Source organism: Sinocyclocheilus anshuiensis, unplaced genomic scaffold, assembly GCF_001515605.1.
Source record: "Sinocyclocheilus anshuiensis isolate Anshui unplaced genomic scaffold, SAMN03320099.WGS_v1.1 scaffold980, whole genome shotgun sequence".
In the NCBI taxonomy this organism is placed as follows: domain Eukaryota; kingdom Metazoa; phylum Chordata; class Actinopteri; order Cypriniformes; family Cyprinidae; genus Sinocyclocheilus; species Sinocyclocheilus anshuiensis.
In genome coordinates, this window is record NW_015552596.1 from 38,746 (window position 1) to 54,681 (window position 15,936).

At 36.3% G+C, this 15,936-nt stretch overlaps 3 protein-coding genes across 3 annotated transcripts in view; 2 read left to right on the forward strand and 1 right to left on the reverse strand.

Moving 5' to 3' along the window:
- Positions 1 to 7,925, reverse strand: part of LOC107665644 (serine protease hepsin-like) — a 19,406-nt gene extending 11,481 nt beyond the window's left edge. The window contains exons 1-4 of the mRNA XM_016456611.1: positions 7,647 to 7,925; positions 6,834 to 6,940; positions 2,372 to 2,473; positions 2,244 to 2,285 (exon numbers count right to left, since the gene is read on the reverse strand). Of these exons, the coding sequence (XP_016312097.1) occupies positions 2,244 to 2,285; positions 2,372 to 2,473; positions 6,834 to 6,852 (163 nt within the window). The 5' untranslated portion in view covers positions 6,853 to 6,940; positions 7,647 to 7,925. The remainder of the gene's footprint in view (positions 1 to 2,243; positions 2,286 to 2,371; positions 2,474 to 6,833; positions 6,941 to 7,646) is intronic.
- Positions 7,926 to 11,302: 3,377 nt separating this feature from the next.
- Positions 11,303 to 11,980, forward strand: LOC107665645 (sialoadhesin-like). Its single transcript, XM_016456612.1, has 2 exons — positions 11,303 to 11,366; positions 11,523 to 11,980. Exons 1-2 carry the CDS (start codon positions 11,312 to 11,314, stop codon positions 11,978 to 11,980), a joined length of 513 nt encoding a protein of 170 aa, XP_016312098.1. The 5' UTR covers positions 11,303 to 11,311.
- Positions 11,981 to 13,077: 1,097 nt separating this feature from the next.
- LOC107665648 (sialoadhesin-like) lies at positions 13,078 to 15,358 on the forward strand. Its single transcript, XM_016456615.1, has 4 exons — positions 13,078 to 13,141; positions 13,298 to 13,693; positions 15,086 to 15,185; positions 15,271 to 15,358. Exons 1-4 carry the CDS (start codon positions 13,087 to 13,089, stop codon positions 15,293 to 15,295), a joined length of 576 nt encoding a protein of 191 aa, XP_016312101.1. The 5' UTR covers positions 13,078 to 13,086; the 3' UTR covers positions 15,296 to 15,358.
- The last annotated feature ends 578 nt before the right edge of the window (positions 15,359 to 15,936 follow it).

The window sequence follows — 15,936 nt, forward strand, 5'->3', positions numbered from 1 at the left end:
CAACTGTGATCAGCTGTGGTCATTTTGATTAGCTCAGCATGAAAAGAGCTTTCCTGGAGCATTTCAGTCCTTGGTAATGCAACTGAAGCAAACAATCAATCAACTATGGTTGGCAAGGCACTGTCAAAAGACTTCTGGGATAAAGTTGTGGACAGGCACAAGTTAGGAGATGAATACAAAAAAAATTCATAGGCTTTATCTACAGGTGCATCTCAATAAATTAGAATGTCGTGGAAAAGTTCAATAGATGAGCTGAAGGCCACTGTTAAAGAAACCTGTGCTTCCATACCACCTCAGCAGTGCCACAAACTGATCACCTCCATGCTACGCCGAATTGAGGCAGTAATTAAAGCAAAAGGAGCCCCTACCAAGTATTGAGTACATGTACAGTAAATGAACATACTTTCCAGAAGGCCAACAATTCACTAAAAATGTTTTTTTTATTGGTCTTATGAAGTATTCTAATTTTTTGAGATAGTGAATTGGTGGGTTTTTGTTAAATGTGAGCCAAAATCATCACAATTAAAAGAACCAAAGACTTAAACTACTTCAGTCTGTGTGCATTGAATTAATTTAATACACGAGTTTCACAATTTGAGTTGAATTACTGAAATAAATGAACTTTTCCACGACATTCTAATTTATTGAGATGCACCTGTATGCCTAGAAGCACAGTGAAATCTATTGTGGAAGGTATTTGGTACAACACAGACCCTCCCTGGATCAGGATGTCACTCCAAACTGGATGAAAGATCGAAGAGGAAACTGGTCAGAGAGGCGACCAAGAGGCCTACAGCAACTCTGAAGCAGTTGCAGGAATTTATGACAAAGAGTGGTCATTGTATGCATGTGATAGCAATATCACACAATTCTCCACAAATGTGGCTCGTATGGGAGGGTTGCAAGGAAAAGGCCACTCCTCAAGAAAGGCCACATGCAGTCACGACTGAGCGTTGCCAAAACTCACCTTGAAGATTCTGAGGCAGATGAGACTAAAATTGAATTATTTGGCCTCAACACCAAACGATATGTCTGGCGGAAATACAATACAACACGCCATCCAAATAACAGCATTCCTTCGATAAAGCATGGAGGAGGTAATATTCTGTTATGGGGTGTTTCTCTGCAGCAAAATACCATCAAATTCTCGAGGAAAATCTGCTGCCCTCTGCCAGAAAGTTGTCAATGGGAAAAGGGTTTACCTTGCAACATGACAATGACCCAAAGCACACAGCAAAATTGAGCACACAGTGGTTGAAGAAGAAAAAGGTGAATGTCCTTGCATGGCCTAGTCAGAGCCCAGAATTAAACCCCATTGAAAATCTGTGGAATGACTTGAAGACTGCAGTCCACAAACGCTCACCATCAAATTTAACTGAACTTGAGCAATTCTGTAAAGAAGAGTGGGCAAATATTGCAGTCTACAGGGGCGTGTCTACAGCATTTTAAATGGGGGGGCCAGCACTGGCTCAAAAGAGGGTGGTTGGGGGGGACTGGCCCCCCGGCTCAAAAGAGGGTGGCCGGGGGGGGGTTGTGTTTGCGGAACGATGTCTGTTAAAAGCACACGTCCAGTTTTGTGTGAGTGAACGAAATCCGCTTGGGAGTGGAGAGATTCGTCCTTGCGCACATGGATCGCGTAACATTATGCGCTCTCGACATTGTCATTAAGATCACACTATAGAAACCGCCTAAAATTAGAAATTTACTAAAAACAAGCCTATGGCAAGACATCTGGTAGGGGGGGGGCACCTGGGGTGGCCAGCCAAATTTCAGGGGGTGCTGGTGCCACCCCTGGCCACCACGTAGACACGCCCCTGGCAGTCTAGATGTGCAAAGTTAGTAGAGACAAATCCCAACAGACTAAAGTCTGTAATTAAAGCAAAAGGTGGTTCAACAAAATACTGACACAAGGAGGTGATCCTTTTTCCAACTGAGTGATTTTTTTTTTTATTGTTTTTGTTGGTGTTATATATTTCACTTGGATGTTATAAGTTGAGTAAATACAGCTGGCTAAAACAAAAACTGTGTCCGTCTGTCACTGTATATATATATTTATTTTAACATCACTGTTTTTATTGTATTTCAGAATAAATGCAGCCTTCTTTAAAAAAACCTAAGCAACATACTGTATACTGTATATCTTAATTTAAATATATTTATTATATATTTATATAATGTATATTAAATATAATACATATTAAATATAGCTTATTTAAATATGAGTACAAATGAACAATGCTTACCATCAAATAATCCAGTATCTTCTGTTGTTCTGAGATACGTGACTGAAAAAACAAACAAAGAAATCAAGTGTAAAGTGTCTCTGGAGTGACTGCAGTATTCCATTAAATCAGCAAGTAGAAAGTCTCACCAAGGGCCCAGACGGCGGCTCCCAGCCCTCCCAGTATGATCAAGATCAGAGCTACCGCAGCGGCCACCCGACACCGGCTGAAGATACTCATCCCTGGACTTCCTGTAGGACAGAAACCAACACTTTCAGTGCAGGACAAAGCATATATTTAAAGCAGTAGTTTAAGATTTTGTGAACGTTAAAATTCATGCCTGTGCACAAACACATAAAGCATGACAGAGCTGATGAAAAGAACAACCATGAATGAGATCAATAGTCCAAAATCATCAATTCCTCACTGCTAAAGTAAACGTGGGACATCATCTCAGTGCCATGATCAGCATCTTCTTAGATGTTTATACTGAAATGAAAAGACCCTAATTATCTCACAAGAGTTTCCTATAAGATGCTTAGTTCCAGAGAAAATCTCAACAATGTCATAGAGGGAACTCTGTTCAGATTTGACAAGATACCAAAGTCTGGAATCAAATGATTTCAGTATGACCTCAAAGATATTCATAAAATTCAGTTAAAAACTATATATAAACAGCTGTGTATATATATGTATATATATATGTATATATATATATATATATATAAAGTTTACATTTTGTTTTTACTTTGATTTAAAGCTAATGATATGACAATATAAGGAGAAAAAGCATGATAGGTGGATTTCTTGCATGTGCCTGGTGGTAAATGTGTAAAATGCTGTTTCTGTCAAAAATAATATTTTTAAGAAAATAATATACAGGTTTAAGTCTCGTGAGCTATAAAAGGGGTAACCTCTGAGCAATAAATCTTCCTTTGGGAGTAGTAGGAAATATACACACCAGACTCAAACCTGCATCCCTACATTGCAAACACATACATTACCGTACCAATGAGCCAAGGCTCCAACTAAACTACATTCAATGACAAGAATGAGCAGGGATAACCAGAATTAACTTTATATGGACTTTTTAATCATATTTAGCAAACATGTAGGAGATGAGACGTGTAGGATTTTGTGATTGATAGGCTTCAGATTCTGCTAAAATGCACAGGGGCTTCTGCACATGCAGCTGCCATGTGGACCATCACAAAACATGTGTTTTTCTGACTGTGAAGAGCTTGTGCAGAAGCTATGGTGTGATGATTAACATGCGACATCAGACTACAGCAAAGACTGTGCTGTCTGATAAGCCCAGAGCAAACAAACACACAAAACAAGTTGCTGCAGCTCTGCATCAGGACTGGACTGACAAGCCTTTGGGTCATATGGACATATCACGTAGAAACAACTCTTTACAGTATTATGATCCTCATGAATTAAACAAGCACAAAAAAGTATAAAAATCTGTAATTGCCTGAAGGTGTAAAATCACTTGGTTTACCCAAAAATTAAAATTCTGTCATCATTCTTTCTTCTGTGGGACACAAAATAATATATTTTGAAGAACGCTAGTAACCAAGCATTTTGGGTTCCATTGACTTCCAGAGTATGGACAAAAATACTATAGTAGTTAATGGGACGCAAAACTGTTTGATTACCAACTTTATTAAAAAATATCGCCTTCTGTATTCCACAGAAGAAAGAAAAGCATACAGGTTTGAAATGAGTAAATGATTATATAATCTTCATTTTTGGGTGGACTATCTTTTTGAGAACAATGTGTGATGTGTTTGCTGGGAAATTCGTTCATGCTGGAGCTTGATGAACCATACTCTCAGCAGTTCTGAGGGAATCACAGGTCATGGTCACGGATATATAACAGATGGAAAGTGATGTTAGACTGATGTTTCTCACATGATGAGAAAAATGGTGGTGGGCTTCTGTTTTTACTTTCATTGAACTTAATTTCAAACACCAAGACCTGAGATAAGTACCCTAAAGTCACTAACGTTATTTCTTACATACAGTGGGTACGGAAAGTATTCAGACCCCCTTAAATTTTTCACTCTTTGTTATATTGCAGCCATTTGCTATATCACGTAGAAACAACTCTTTACAGTATTATGATCCTCATGAATTAAACAAGCACAAAAAAGTATAAAAATCTGTAATTGCCTGAAGGTGTAAAATCACTTGGTTTACCCAAAAATTAAAATTCTGTCATCATTCTTTCTTCTGTGGGACACAAAATAATATATTTTGAAGAACGCTAGTAACCAAGCATTTTGGGTTCCATTGACTTCCAGAGTATGGACAAAAATACTATAGTAGTTAATGGGACGCAAAACTGTTTGATTACCAACTTTATTAAAAAATATCGCCTTCTGTATTCCACAGAAGAAAGAAAAGCATACAGGTTTGAAATGAGTAAATGATTATATAATCTTCATTTTTGGGTGGACTATCTTTTTGAGAACAATGTGTGATGTGTTTGCTGGGAAATTCGTTCATGCTGGAGCTTGATGAACCATACTCTCAGCAGTTCTGAGGGAATCACAGGTCATGGTCACGGATATATAACAGATGGAAAGTGATGTTAGACTGATGTTTCTCACATGATGAGAAAAATGGTGGTGGGCTTCTGTTTTTACTTTCATTGAACTTAATTTCAAACACCAAGACCTGAGATAAGTACCCTAAAGTCACTAACGTTATTTCTTACATACAGTACACTACAGTATATAAGAAATATTGTACGCTCACACGGTTGTTATAGCAAATTAAAACCTAACATGGTCATCCCCTTAACACGAAGGGAAAGAAATGTATTCAGCAGTAATGGTTATTCTCCCATTCTTTACACAAATGGTTTCTCAAAAAATTATTTAAGAAGTTGCAATTGTTTTATTGTAGTATTTGCAAATAAAGAGACAGCAAACTACACTAGCATTCAGTGGTCTTGGGTCAGAAATTAATACTTTTACTCAGCAAGTTAATGCATTCAATTGATCAAAAGTGAAAGTAAAGACATTTATAATGTTACAAAAGATTTCTATTTCAAATAAATAAAAAATATCAGGGTTTCCACAAAATATAAAGCTGCACAGCTATTTTCAACACTGATTTGATCAAATAAACACAGCCTTCACTCTTAAAAATAAAGGTGCTTCACATTGCCATAGAAGAACCTTTTTGCCCAAATGGTTCCATAAAGAACCTTTAACATCTGAAGAACCTTTCTGTTTCACAAAGGGTTCTTTGTGGTGAAAGAAGGTTCTTCAGATTATAAAAAGGTAAGAAAGGGATGGTTCTTTAAAGAACCTTTGACAGAATGGTTCTTTGTGGAACCAAAAATGGTTCTTCTATAGCATCGCTTGAAGAACCTTTTGAAGCACCTTTATTTTTAAGAGTGTTGGTGAGCATAAGAGACTACTTTCATGAAAAAATCGTACCGACCCCAAACTTTTAATTAATAGACCTAGTCAGATTAGACAGCATATTAAATGTACATGAAAACGAGACTTACAATCTATGGCACGCACTGTATAAAGGTCCTACATCATGTCATTTACCCTACCTAAGGTGTATAATGCAGAAAATCATTTGTCTGTGTGAATTATGCCATTAAGCGGCTTTCCAGAGGGCATCTAATAACACAACCAATTTTAAATCTAGATCAGATGTTGGACTGAAACAGCATCGGTTGCAGTTCTAGTTGTGAAATTTCTTGGTCATTGATGCAAGCTGCTAAACAATGCGCTTGAAACATCAGAGTATCAAGTGAAAATGAGACCATCCATATCTTACCTTGACTCTCAACTGACCCAGCTTTGAACAGTTACATTAGAGGTCAGAACAAAACTGAAACAGTGTGATGTTTTCCTCTTTGCTCTCTCTCTCTCTCATTTCATTCCTGAGGATTTCCCAACTGCCTCAGAACGTTTCTACAGCACCTGCCATGACCCATGTGACCAGAGAACAAGTAATACTTTTGTCTGAGTGGGGGTTTGTATGAGACAGAGCTTCTTCATGGTACACTGCTCTCTCTCCCTCACTCTCTCTCTCTCTCTTGCTTAAGATGGTCATACCTGGATGATTCGAGTTTTGCAGACAAATTAAAACATCACAACTGCCTTTAGCTAATGTATATCGGTTCTGAAATGTTCAAGTCTGGCCTCTACAATGAAATGCATCCACTATAAAGGACTGTTTTGGTCCAGAACATTTTTTGAAAATGCTAAACGGCTAATCTACATCAAGCAAGCAGCAAGTTATGGGAAAAAAAGTATGTTATTCTGTATATAATCCATAAATGAAGGCCTTAAAAGGTCTGAAATCAGAGCAAAAAATCTTAACAAGTAAAAATTATTATTATTTTTTTTCATAATCTAGTCTAAGAAAAACTTTAGAAGAAGAATTTAGTTTTTCTGTGCAGGTTAACAGCTGTATGGGCACATCACATCATGTCTACACACCTTTTGGCCTTTTGTCAAAGTAATACACAGATCAAGACTGACCAAAACAAATCAAGTACATGACCCATCACTGTTAATCTTTAACACAGCACTTGCCTGATGTCAAAAAGGAGAGAAATAGCTCAGTACTCACCGATCTTCTTCTCTGGCATTTTTATCCAAAACAGAAAACTGGAAAATAAACTTGGAACAGATTCCAATGATTACTCCTCAAAACCTTGATTTGTTGCTTCTTCAAACCTGAAAATGTCACGGAAAATGCTTATAAAAAGTAATCCGACCTCTGTCATGGACAAAGATCGGTTAAGTAAGTTAAATAAACCAAAGGGCAAACTGAGAAATTATTCCGAGAGTTACAGTCGGTGCTGTTATTAACAATCACTGTAAAAATGTTTTCAACATAATAATAAAAATAAAAAAAAAACTTTGTTGCCCTAAATTTAACTTGTGCATTCATGTATGTCCTTGCTACTAACTCCTAAAAGTTTCTTCATTAATAATTCAATCCAAACTGGTTGAAGCATAATGAATTATTGAATGATTTATAACTTAAAATTTTGTTTCAAATTAAACACTTTTAGAGGACTGAAAGGTGTTTAGTGTTGTGTAACTTGTGTTCAGCTACATATTCACTTTTTGTCTCTAATGTTTCCAAATATTAGCCTAACATTTATTTTCTTTCTTTATTTTTTATTAAATGTAAGTTAAAAGTTCTAAATGAATGAAAAAAAAATCATCCAGTATAAGAATGAAAAATCCAATATAACGAATTCTGTCCTGACCTGATGGTCAGTTACATAAGGAGGAAAAACAACTGACCTTTTTGAATTGTTAGTATTATTATTGTATATAAATGATCATAATGGGACGATATAAAAGCTTAATGTCTCATTCGTTTACTTCCAGTTTAGTTAATGCTCTTAATCGTAAAAACCTAAGTTCTCACCTTTACCTCTCCACTTCAGGTTCTTGGATAAACTCTTGAATAGGAACCAAAGAGATGAAGAAGTAAATCAGTGGTTTCTTCAAGATATTCGCGCTGACATTTCACTTTCCCCGGAGTCCTTCGCTCTTTTATTGTGTGTTAAATGAAGCTATTCTCCGACAGGCAGGGCAGCGCTTCTCCTCACTCTCTCTGCTCTTTCTGCGCTGTTCACTGGATAGAAACCTCCCTCTTCCGGTCAGTAGCGAGTCTCAGGAGAGCGCAGGTGGGTAAGTGTGTGCAGGCGCGCGCGCGCTGGACAGATGAACCTGTGTATGCGCAACTCATCTGATGAAGCACGTAATGAGCGATTCGACTGCGTCTGCGATATGATGCCATGTGGAAAATGTGTGCATCTCGTATGGTTTTTATAGATTTTCGAATACAAGACGAATCATTTAAATTGACCAATAATAATAATGATTATTCATATAAAACATTATCAAACAGAAAATTAATAGTTAATTATATTCATAATATCAAGGGTGTAGGTTTGATTTTGTCATTGGTGGAGACTAGAGGTCAAACAACAGATTAATAAATTACTCCAAATTTCACAAACAGTTTATGGACATAATTATAATAGTCAGACATTGAAGTGAGTACAGCTGTTTTTTGTCACTCTTCTGAAGAAGATGTCATTCACTTGTTTGGCAATGTGTCTGTACCCACACAGAGAAATTTTGGTCCGATTGTTTTTTTTTTTTTTTTTTTTTTTTTTCCTCCCCTTTTTGAAAAAAACATGGTTACTACTGTAGATAAACCATGGTAACCACAAATTAAAATCAACCACAAATGATTAAAATCTGCCTCTGGCTGCCTCAGTGAGGAGCTCTCTAGTTGTTTTAATGTTTTTGTTTAATTTTTCCTGTCTGTTGTTTTTCAGGGATGAACTGCTGAACATTCGGCAGTACACACCACACAATCTTCTACCAGTTTTTGATTACTCAGACATTTTGCTGAACATTGTAGCTGGTGTTTTAAGCGAGCGTGGGAAGCGAGCTGGTATTCTGCACCCCTGCCAGACTATGCACCCCCTTTAGGATTGCCTTATCCTAACCCCACCCCTAATCCTAACCCCTCCCCCACACCTACTCCTAAACCTACCAATACTAGGGGGTGCATAATCTGGCAGAGGTGCAGAATTCGGCACCGGGCTTCCAGCTGTTCAGAGTGAATCGTGACTCAGAATCAAGAGGGAAATCATGTGGCGGTGGATGTATGTGGAACATACATCAACGAAAGATGGTGTACAGATGTAACAAACCTCACACGTGAACTGCTAAATACAGACAGCACGTTACATGTCCTACCAGAGACAGTAATATAATGGATCACTGTTACACCACAATAAAGGATGCATATCACTCTGTCCCACGGGCAGCTTTGGGGCTCTCTGATCACTGTCTGGTTCATTTTATACCGACCGAAACTGAAATCAGCTAAACCTGTAATAAGGACTGTAAAAAGATGGACAAATGAAGCAGAGCGGGATTTACAAGCCTGCTTCGACTGCACTGATTGGAGTGTTTTTGAAGCTGCTGCCACTGATCTGGACCAGCTCACGGATTCTGTAACATCATACATCAGTTTCTGTGAGAATATGTGCATCCCTACCAGGACTCATTTAACTTACAACTATGACAAACCGTGGTTCACTGCAAAACTCAGACAGCTCGGTCAGGCCAAAGAAGATGCCTACAGGAGTGGGGACAGAGACTTGTATAAACAGGCCAAAAACACACTGACAAAGGAGATCAGAGGAACTACTCTGAAAAGCAGAGAAATCAGTTTTCTGCCAATGACCCTGCATCAGTGTAGAAAGGACTGAAAGACATCACCAACTACAAGACACCATCCCCCAGCACTGAGGTGAATCAACAACTGGCCGACGATTTGAATGAGTTCTATTGCAGGTTTGAAAAACCCTGTCTCACACCCCACACCCATTCTGACCTTCTCTCCATGGATCTATTAACACCTCCAGCAACCCCCCTCTCCCCCGCTCCTGCACTTCAGGTCTGTGAAAAAGATGTGTGTCAAGTCTTCCGGAAACAGAAGAGAAAGAAAGCACCATGCCCAGACAGTGTTACATCAGCCTGTCTAAAAATCTCTGCTGACCAGCTGGCTCCCTTCTTCACACAGATCTTCAACAGATCACTGAAGCGGTGCAAAGTCCCTTTCTGCTTCAAATGCTCCACCATCATCCCCATCCCAAAGAAACCCAAAATTACAGGACTAAATGAAGGGGGTTAAAGAGCTGGCTGTCTGGTGCTGTTATAACAACCTGGAGCTGAACACGCTCAAAACAGTGGAGATGATAGTGGACTTCAGGAGAAACCCCTCTGCTCTCCTCTCACTCACCATCATGGACAACATTGTAACAACAGTGGAGTCATTCAAGTTCCTGGGCACCACCATCTCTCAGGACCTGAAGTGGGAGCTCCACATTGTCAAGAAGGCCCAGCAGAGGCTGTACTTCCTTCGCCAGCTGCGGCGAACTGGTACACTCGTACAGTTCTACTCTGCAGTCATTGTAGTTGCAGTAACAGTTTCCCCAAAAGCATCAGCGATGCAACAGGAGAGACTGTTCGAAAGGGAAACTCTATCATTCAACTGTGCATGTATGTTTTAAAGACTTCGGCTACCTTATACTGTATGTTCTTACTCCGCCGATGTATCAAAAAGCGTGCGGTTTTCTAGCATATTTACTTTATTTCAAGTGTATTTACTTCTCAGGTAATATCAATGGTATGACATATTTCAGACGCGGCCAAAATTACAACAACAATGGTTACAAACACATATATTTATTTGTTTGATCGAAATTATTGCTAGGGACAATTTAGTAGTCGCTGTATATTGGTAGGGACATGTCCGTCCCTACTAAATTCTACGCCCTTGCAATATCATTAATTTTTTATACTAATAATAATACACAATAATAATAATCACAGCTTTGATTATTTAATATAATATTGACTATTTGATATAATATTAGAATAATAAAATGTAATATTAAAGGTCTCATGACATGCTGCTTTTTAGATGCTTTTATATAGGCTTAATTTTAATGTTAAAATATTTAGTTATAAATTGTTATTGTTCATAAAGTAACATAACATTGGGAATTATGTAGTAACAAATATATTTTTTAAAAATCATGAGACATGGGAAAAAACATGTAACTGGGAACATAATTGAATAATATAATATCAGTAATTATTATTATTATTATTATTATTATTATGCTCTTTAGTTCTTATGACTATGAATACCATAAACATGTATGCTTTATGCCCAATTTAGTATTTTACGATAATAATAATAATAATATTAATATTAATAATAATAATCACAGCTATTATTATTTACATGACGTTATAATATTATTTTTTGAAAATACTTAACATTAAATATTAAGTAAAATTCATTTTAATGTTAAAAATTATTAGTAATAGATTGTTGTTTTTCATAAAATAACATAGCATGGGAATTATGTAGTAAGAACTGGCCAGATGCAGGAAATAATGACATAATAACTGACGAAAAAGGAGGAGGAGGAACTAAAACCAGACAAGGGTGATGTTTTCAAATCTGCACAGTAAGGAAATACTTGAGGCTGCAACATGATGACGAATCTCCTTGCAGCCATATGGACCCTGACATGTTTGATTCTGTTGGGTAAGACTCACTGCACAACGATACATCAGAAGTTTTGCTTCTACTGCTGAGTATATAATTTGCTTGAGAAAGCACAGATAGGAATGCTGTTTACACTATAGAACCAGCTGTTTCTGATTAGATTCCTTCAGAATTACTCATATGCTTCCATTTCAGGCGCTCTTGCTGCTGACTGGACAGTACGTGTTCCTATGGATCCAGTCTATGCTCCTCCTGGTTCTTCTGTAGTTTTGGAGTGCACCTATGACTACCCTGAAGAGTCCGACCAGGGAATACTGCGCAAAGTGCTGACAGAGATGTGGTGTCTGAATGAAAGCCGCTGCATTACACCCAGATACGTGTACCACAGTGCAGGGATATTCCCTGAGCCCTCATACCAGGGCCGAGTCAAGTACTTGGGGCAGACAGGGAGCAAAAACTGCTCTCTGATGATATCTGATCTGAGGTCAGAAGACAGCGGCGTGTACGTGTTCCGGTTCATCACCAACCATCTGAAGGCCAAGCTACCAGGACAGAGAGGAGTGAATCTACAGGTCACACATCAGATAGAAAGTAAGAACAGTCTCTTATGCTCTGGATATGCAATATTTCATCTCATATTGCACAAAAATTAAATGTTCCAAAAGGAGGATTTTGCATAAAAAAAAAAAAAGTTTGGGTCCCCCAAAGAACTTTTCAGTGAACAGTCCTTAAAATAACCATTTTTTTGTTAGTGTAAAGAATATTTTTTCCACTGTTATGAACTTTTTGTGCATTGGAGAGATTCCATGGATGTTAAAGGTTCTTCATTGAACTATTTAAAAAAACAAACAAACAAACAAAAAAATTAACAATTTAAGTTGCTCATTTTGATCAATGAATTTCCAAAGTTTTCAGTCATTTGTCAGTGTATGGTTTAAAATCATTTTAGGATGAGGATAAATACAATTAAATTAAATATTTCAGACCCAAACATCTAATAAAATTTTCATTCTAGGCCTGGAAATCACAATTGTAAAATTTTCTGATATTTTCAAAATGTATAAGATCCCTTTAGATTCCCCTTACGTCATATATCTTTATGAATTTATAGATCACATAAAATATAACACTTTTATATTGAATAATATCACTGACTACTAAAAATGAGCAATAGTATAAAAAACTATTAGCAATAGTATAAAAACTATTTATTGCTAGTCCATGTTAGCTCAGGTCTATTAAATAATAATAACATATACAACTTTTCATTTTAATCATATATTAGTAGATTCCTTGTTTAATATTAAGATTAATTTAATTACTTTAATATAAAATAATTTTTCTTTGTTAGTTCATGCAGTTAACTAATGTTAATAAATGGATCTTTAGTTCTTATGACTATGAATACCATAAACATGTATGCTTTATGCCCAATTTAGTATTTTACGATAATAATAATAATAATATTAATATTAATAATAATAATCACAGCTATTATTATTTACATGACGTTATAATATTATTTTTTGAAAATACTTAACATTAAATATTAAGTAAAATTCATTTTAATGTTAAAAATTATTAGTAATAGATTGTTGTTTTTCATAAAATAACATAGCATGGGAATTATGTAGTAAGAACTGGCCAGATGCAGGAAATAATGACATAATAACTGACGAAAAAGGAGGAGGAGGAACTAAAACCAGACAAGGGTGATGTTTTCAAATCTGCACAGTAAGGAAATACTTGAGGCTGCAACATGATGACGAATCTCCTTGCAGCCATATGGACCCTGACATGTTTGATTCTGTTGGGTAAGACTCACTGCACAACGATACATCAGAAGTTTTGCTTCTACTGCTGAGTATATAATTTGCTTGAGAAAGCACAGATAGGAATGCTGTTTACACTATAGAACCAGCTGTTTCTGATTAGATTCCTTCAGAATTACTCATATGCTTCCATTTCAGGCGCTCTTGCTGCTGACTGGACAGTACGTGTTCCTATGGATCCAGTCTATGCTCCTCCTGGTTCTTCTGTAGTTTTGGAGTGCACCTATGACTACCCTGAAGAGTCCGACCAGGGAATACTGCGCAAAGTGCTGACAGAGATGTGGTGTCTGAATGAAAGCCGCTGCATTACACCCAGATACGTGTACCACAGTGCAGGGATATTCCCTGAGCCCTCATACCAGGGCCGAGTCAAGTACTTGGGGCAGACAGGGAGCAAAAACTGCTCTCTGATGATATCTGATCTGAGGTCAGAAGACAGCGGCGTGTACGTGTTCCGGTTCATCACCAACCATCTGAAGGCCAAGCTACCAGGACAGAGAGGAGTGAATCTACAGGTCACACATCAGATAGAAAGTAAGAACAGTCTCTTATGCTCTGGATATGCAATATTTCATCTCATATTGCACAAAAATTAAATGTTCCAAAAGGAGGATTTTGCATAAAAAAAAAAAAAGTTTGGGTCCCCCAAAGAACTTTTCAGTGAACAGTCCTTAAAATAACCATTTTTTTGTTAGTGTAAAGAATATTTTTTCCACTGTTATGAACTTTTTGTGCATTGGAGAGATTCCATGGATGTTAAAGGTTCTTCATTGAACTATTTAAAAAAACAAACAAACAAACAAAAAAATTAACAATTTAAGTTGCTAATTTTGATCAATGAATTTCCAAAGTTTTCAGTCATTTGTCAGTGTATGGTTTAAAATCATTTTAGGATGAGGATAAATACAATTAAATTAAATATTTCAGACCCAAACATCTAATAAAATTTTCATTCTAGGCCTGGAAATCACAATTGTAAAATTTTCTGATATTTTCAAAATGTATAAGATCCCTTTAGATTCCCCTTACGTCATATATCTTTATGAATTTATAGATCACATAAAATATAACACTTTTATATTGAATAATATCACTGACTACTAAAAATGAGCAATAGTATAAAAAACTATTAGCAATAGTATAAAAACTATTTATTGCTAGTCCATGTTAGCTCAGGTCTATTAAATAATAATAACATATACAACTTTTCATTTTAATCATATATTAGTAGATTCCTTGTTTAATATTAAGATTAATTTAATTACTTTAATATAAAATAATTTTTCTTTGTTAGTTCATGCAGTTAACTAATGTTAATAAATGGAACCTTATTATAATGTTACCATTCATATTAATTATTAACCAGGTTATTCCTCTGTATTATAAAATAATTAAAATGTGTTTAGCATTTCATTTACTAAAACCCCCCACAACAATGAAATATAATTGTTTAAAAATCCAAATCATATCTAACATTAAGCATCTTGACGGTTTACATAAACGTGTGCGACAAGAAAAAATATATTTTGTCTGTTGTCTATTGTTCAACTCATATAGTAAAAGCAAAACTTCCTTTTTTTAGTCCACAGCAAATGTCAGCTCTTCGCAAGAAGACGTTTCCACAAAGTTGAGGCACTTCCTCAGAGAAACCTGTCTAGCTTTCACGACCTTGACTGTGGGAGATTCATTTCAAAAACTGTGACCAGTTTACATGACATTATTTAGCACAGATAAACACATTTTTCAGCCACATTACTGACACTTTAAAATGTTTGAATACTGTGGTATAACTTGCCCATGCTAGAGGTAGCGAGGAAGTCATGTGATTGTAAGCTAGCTTGTTATTGTCTTTCTAAATGATATGTAAAATAATATAAGATATAATATCAGTACCTGAAAGTATTTGATGTCTCAAATTCTTCACAGCAAGAAGTACATCTTCATCCACTACTGGCATTGTGCTTGGAGTTATTATCATGGTTATCATAATAGCAGGCATTGTGGTACTCATCAGACGCAAGTCACGGTAAGCAAAGCATTTATTCAATAAATGTCTTGTCTGGCATCATTTCTGATCTTAGAAACTAATGGAATATGGCTTTGTTTTTCAGGGGAGGGAGGTCAAGATCACTTTAAACAAGCTATTACCACAGAGGATGAAAAAATTACTTGTGACTGTGATCAAAACAGAGATGTAAACCAATAGTTCTGCTTTTTTTTCTGTTTGTGTGCTACTTTTACATTCATTTTATGCATTTTTGCATCCATTACAGAGTCTATTATTTATCTATTTATATTACTTTCTGCTCATCAAACGACATGTTTCATTCTCATATTTCACTTTTTGCAGTCATATTTCACTTTTTGTAGTCTATTGTATATCATATTGTATCTTACTTTTTGCATGTCACTGCCGCTGCATGTCAGGGTGACGACACTGCCCTCAGCAGTCTGTAAAAAGAGAAAATAATGGTTATGTACAGATATTGTGGATTCTTACATTGTAAATCATAGAAAATCACATCTCGTTCTACCCTCTTCTGCAGATCATTTTAATCATAAAAGCACTTGGTAGTGTTTATAACACCTCACTTCCTAAAAATAAAGCAATATTCATTGAAGGAATAGTTCACCCTAAAAAATGACTATCCATCTGTTGCTATTTACTCACCCTTGAATCTATGAAGAACCTTCACACAGTTCCAGGTTGAAATAAATCAATAAATAAATAAATATATATTATATATATATATATATATGACCCTGGACCACAAAAC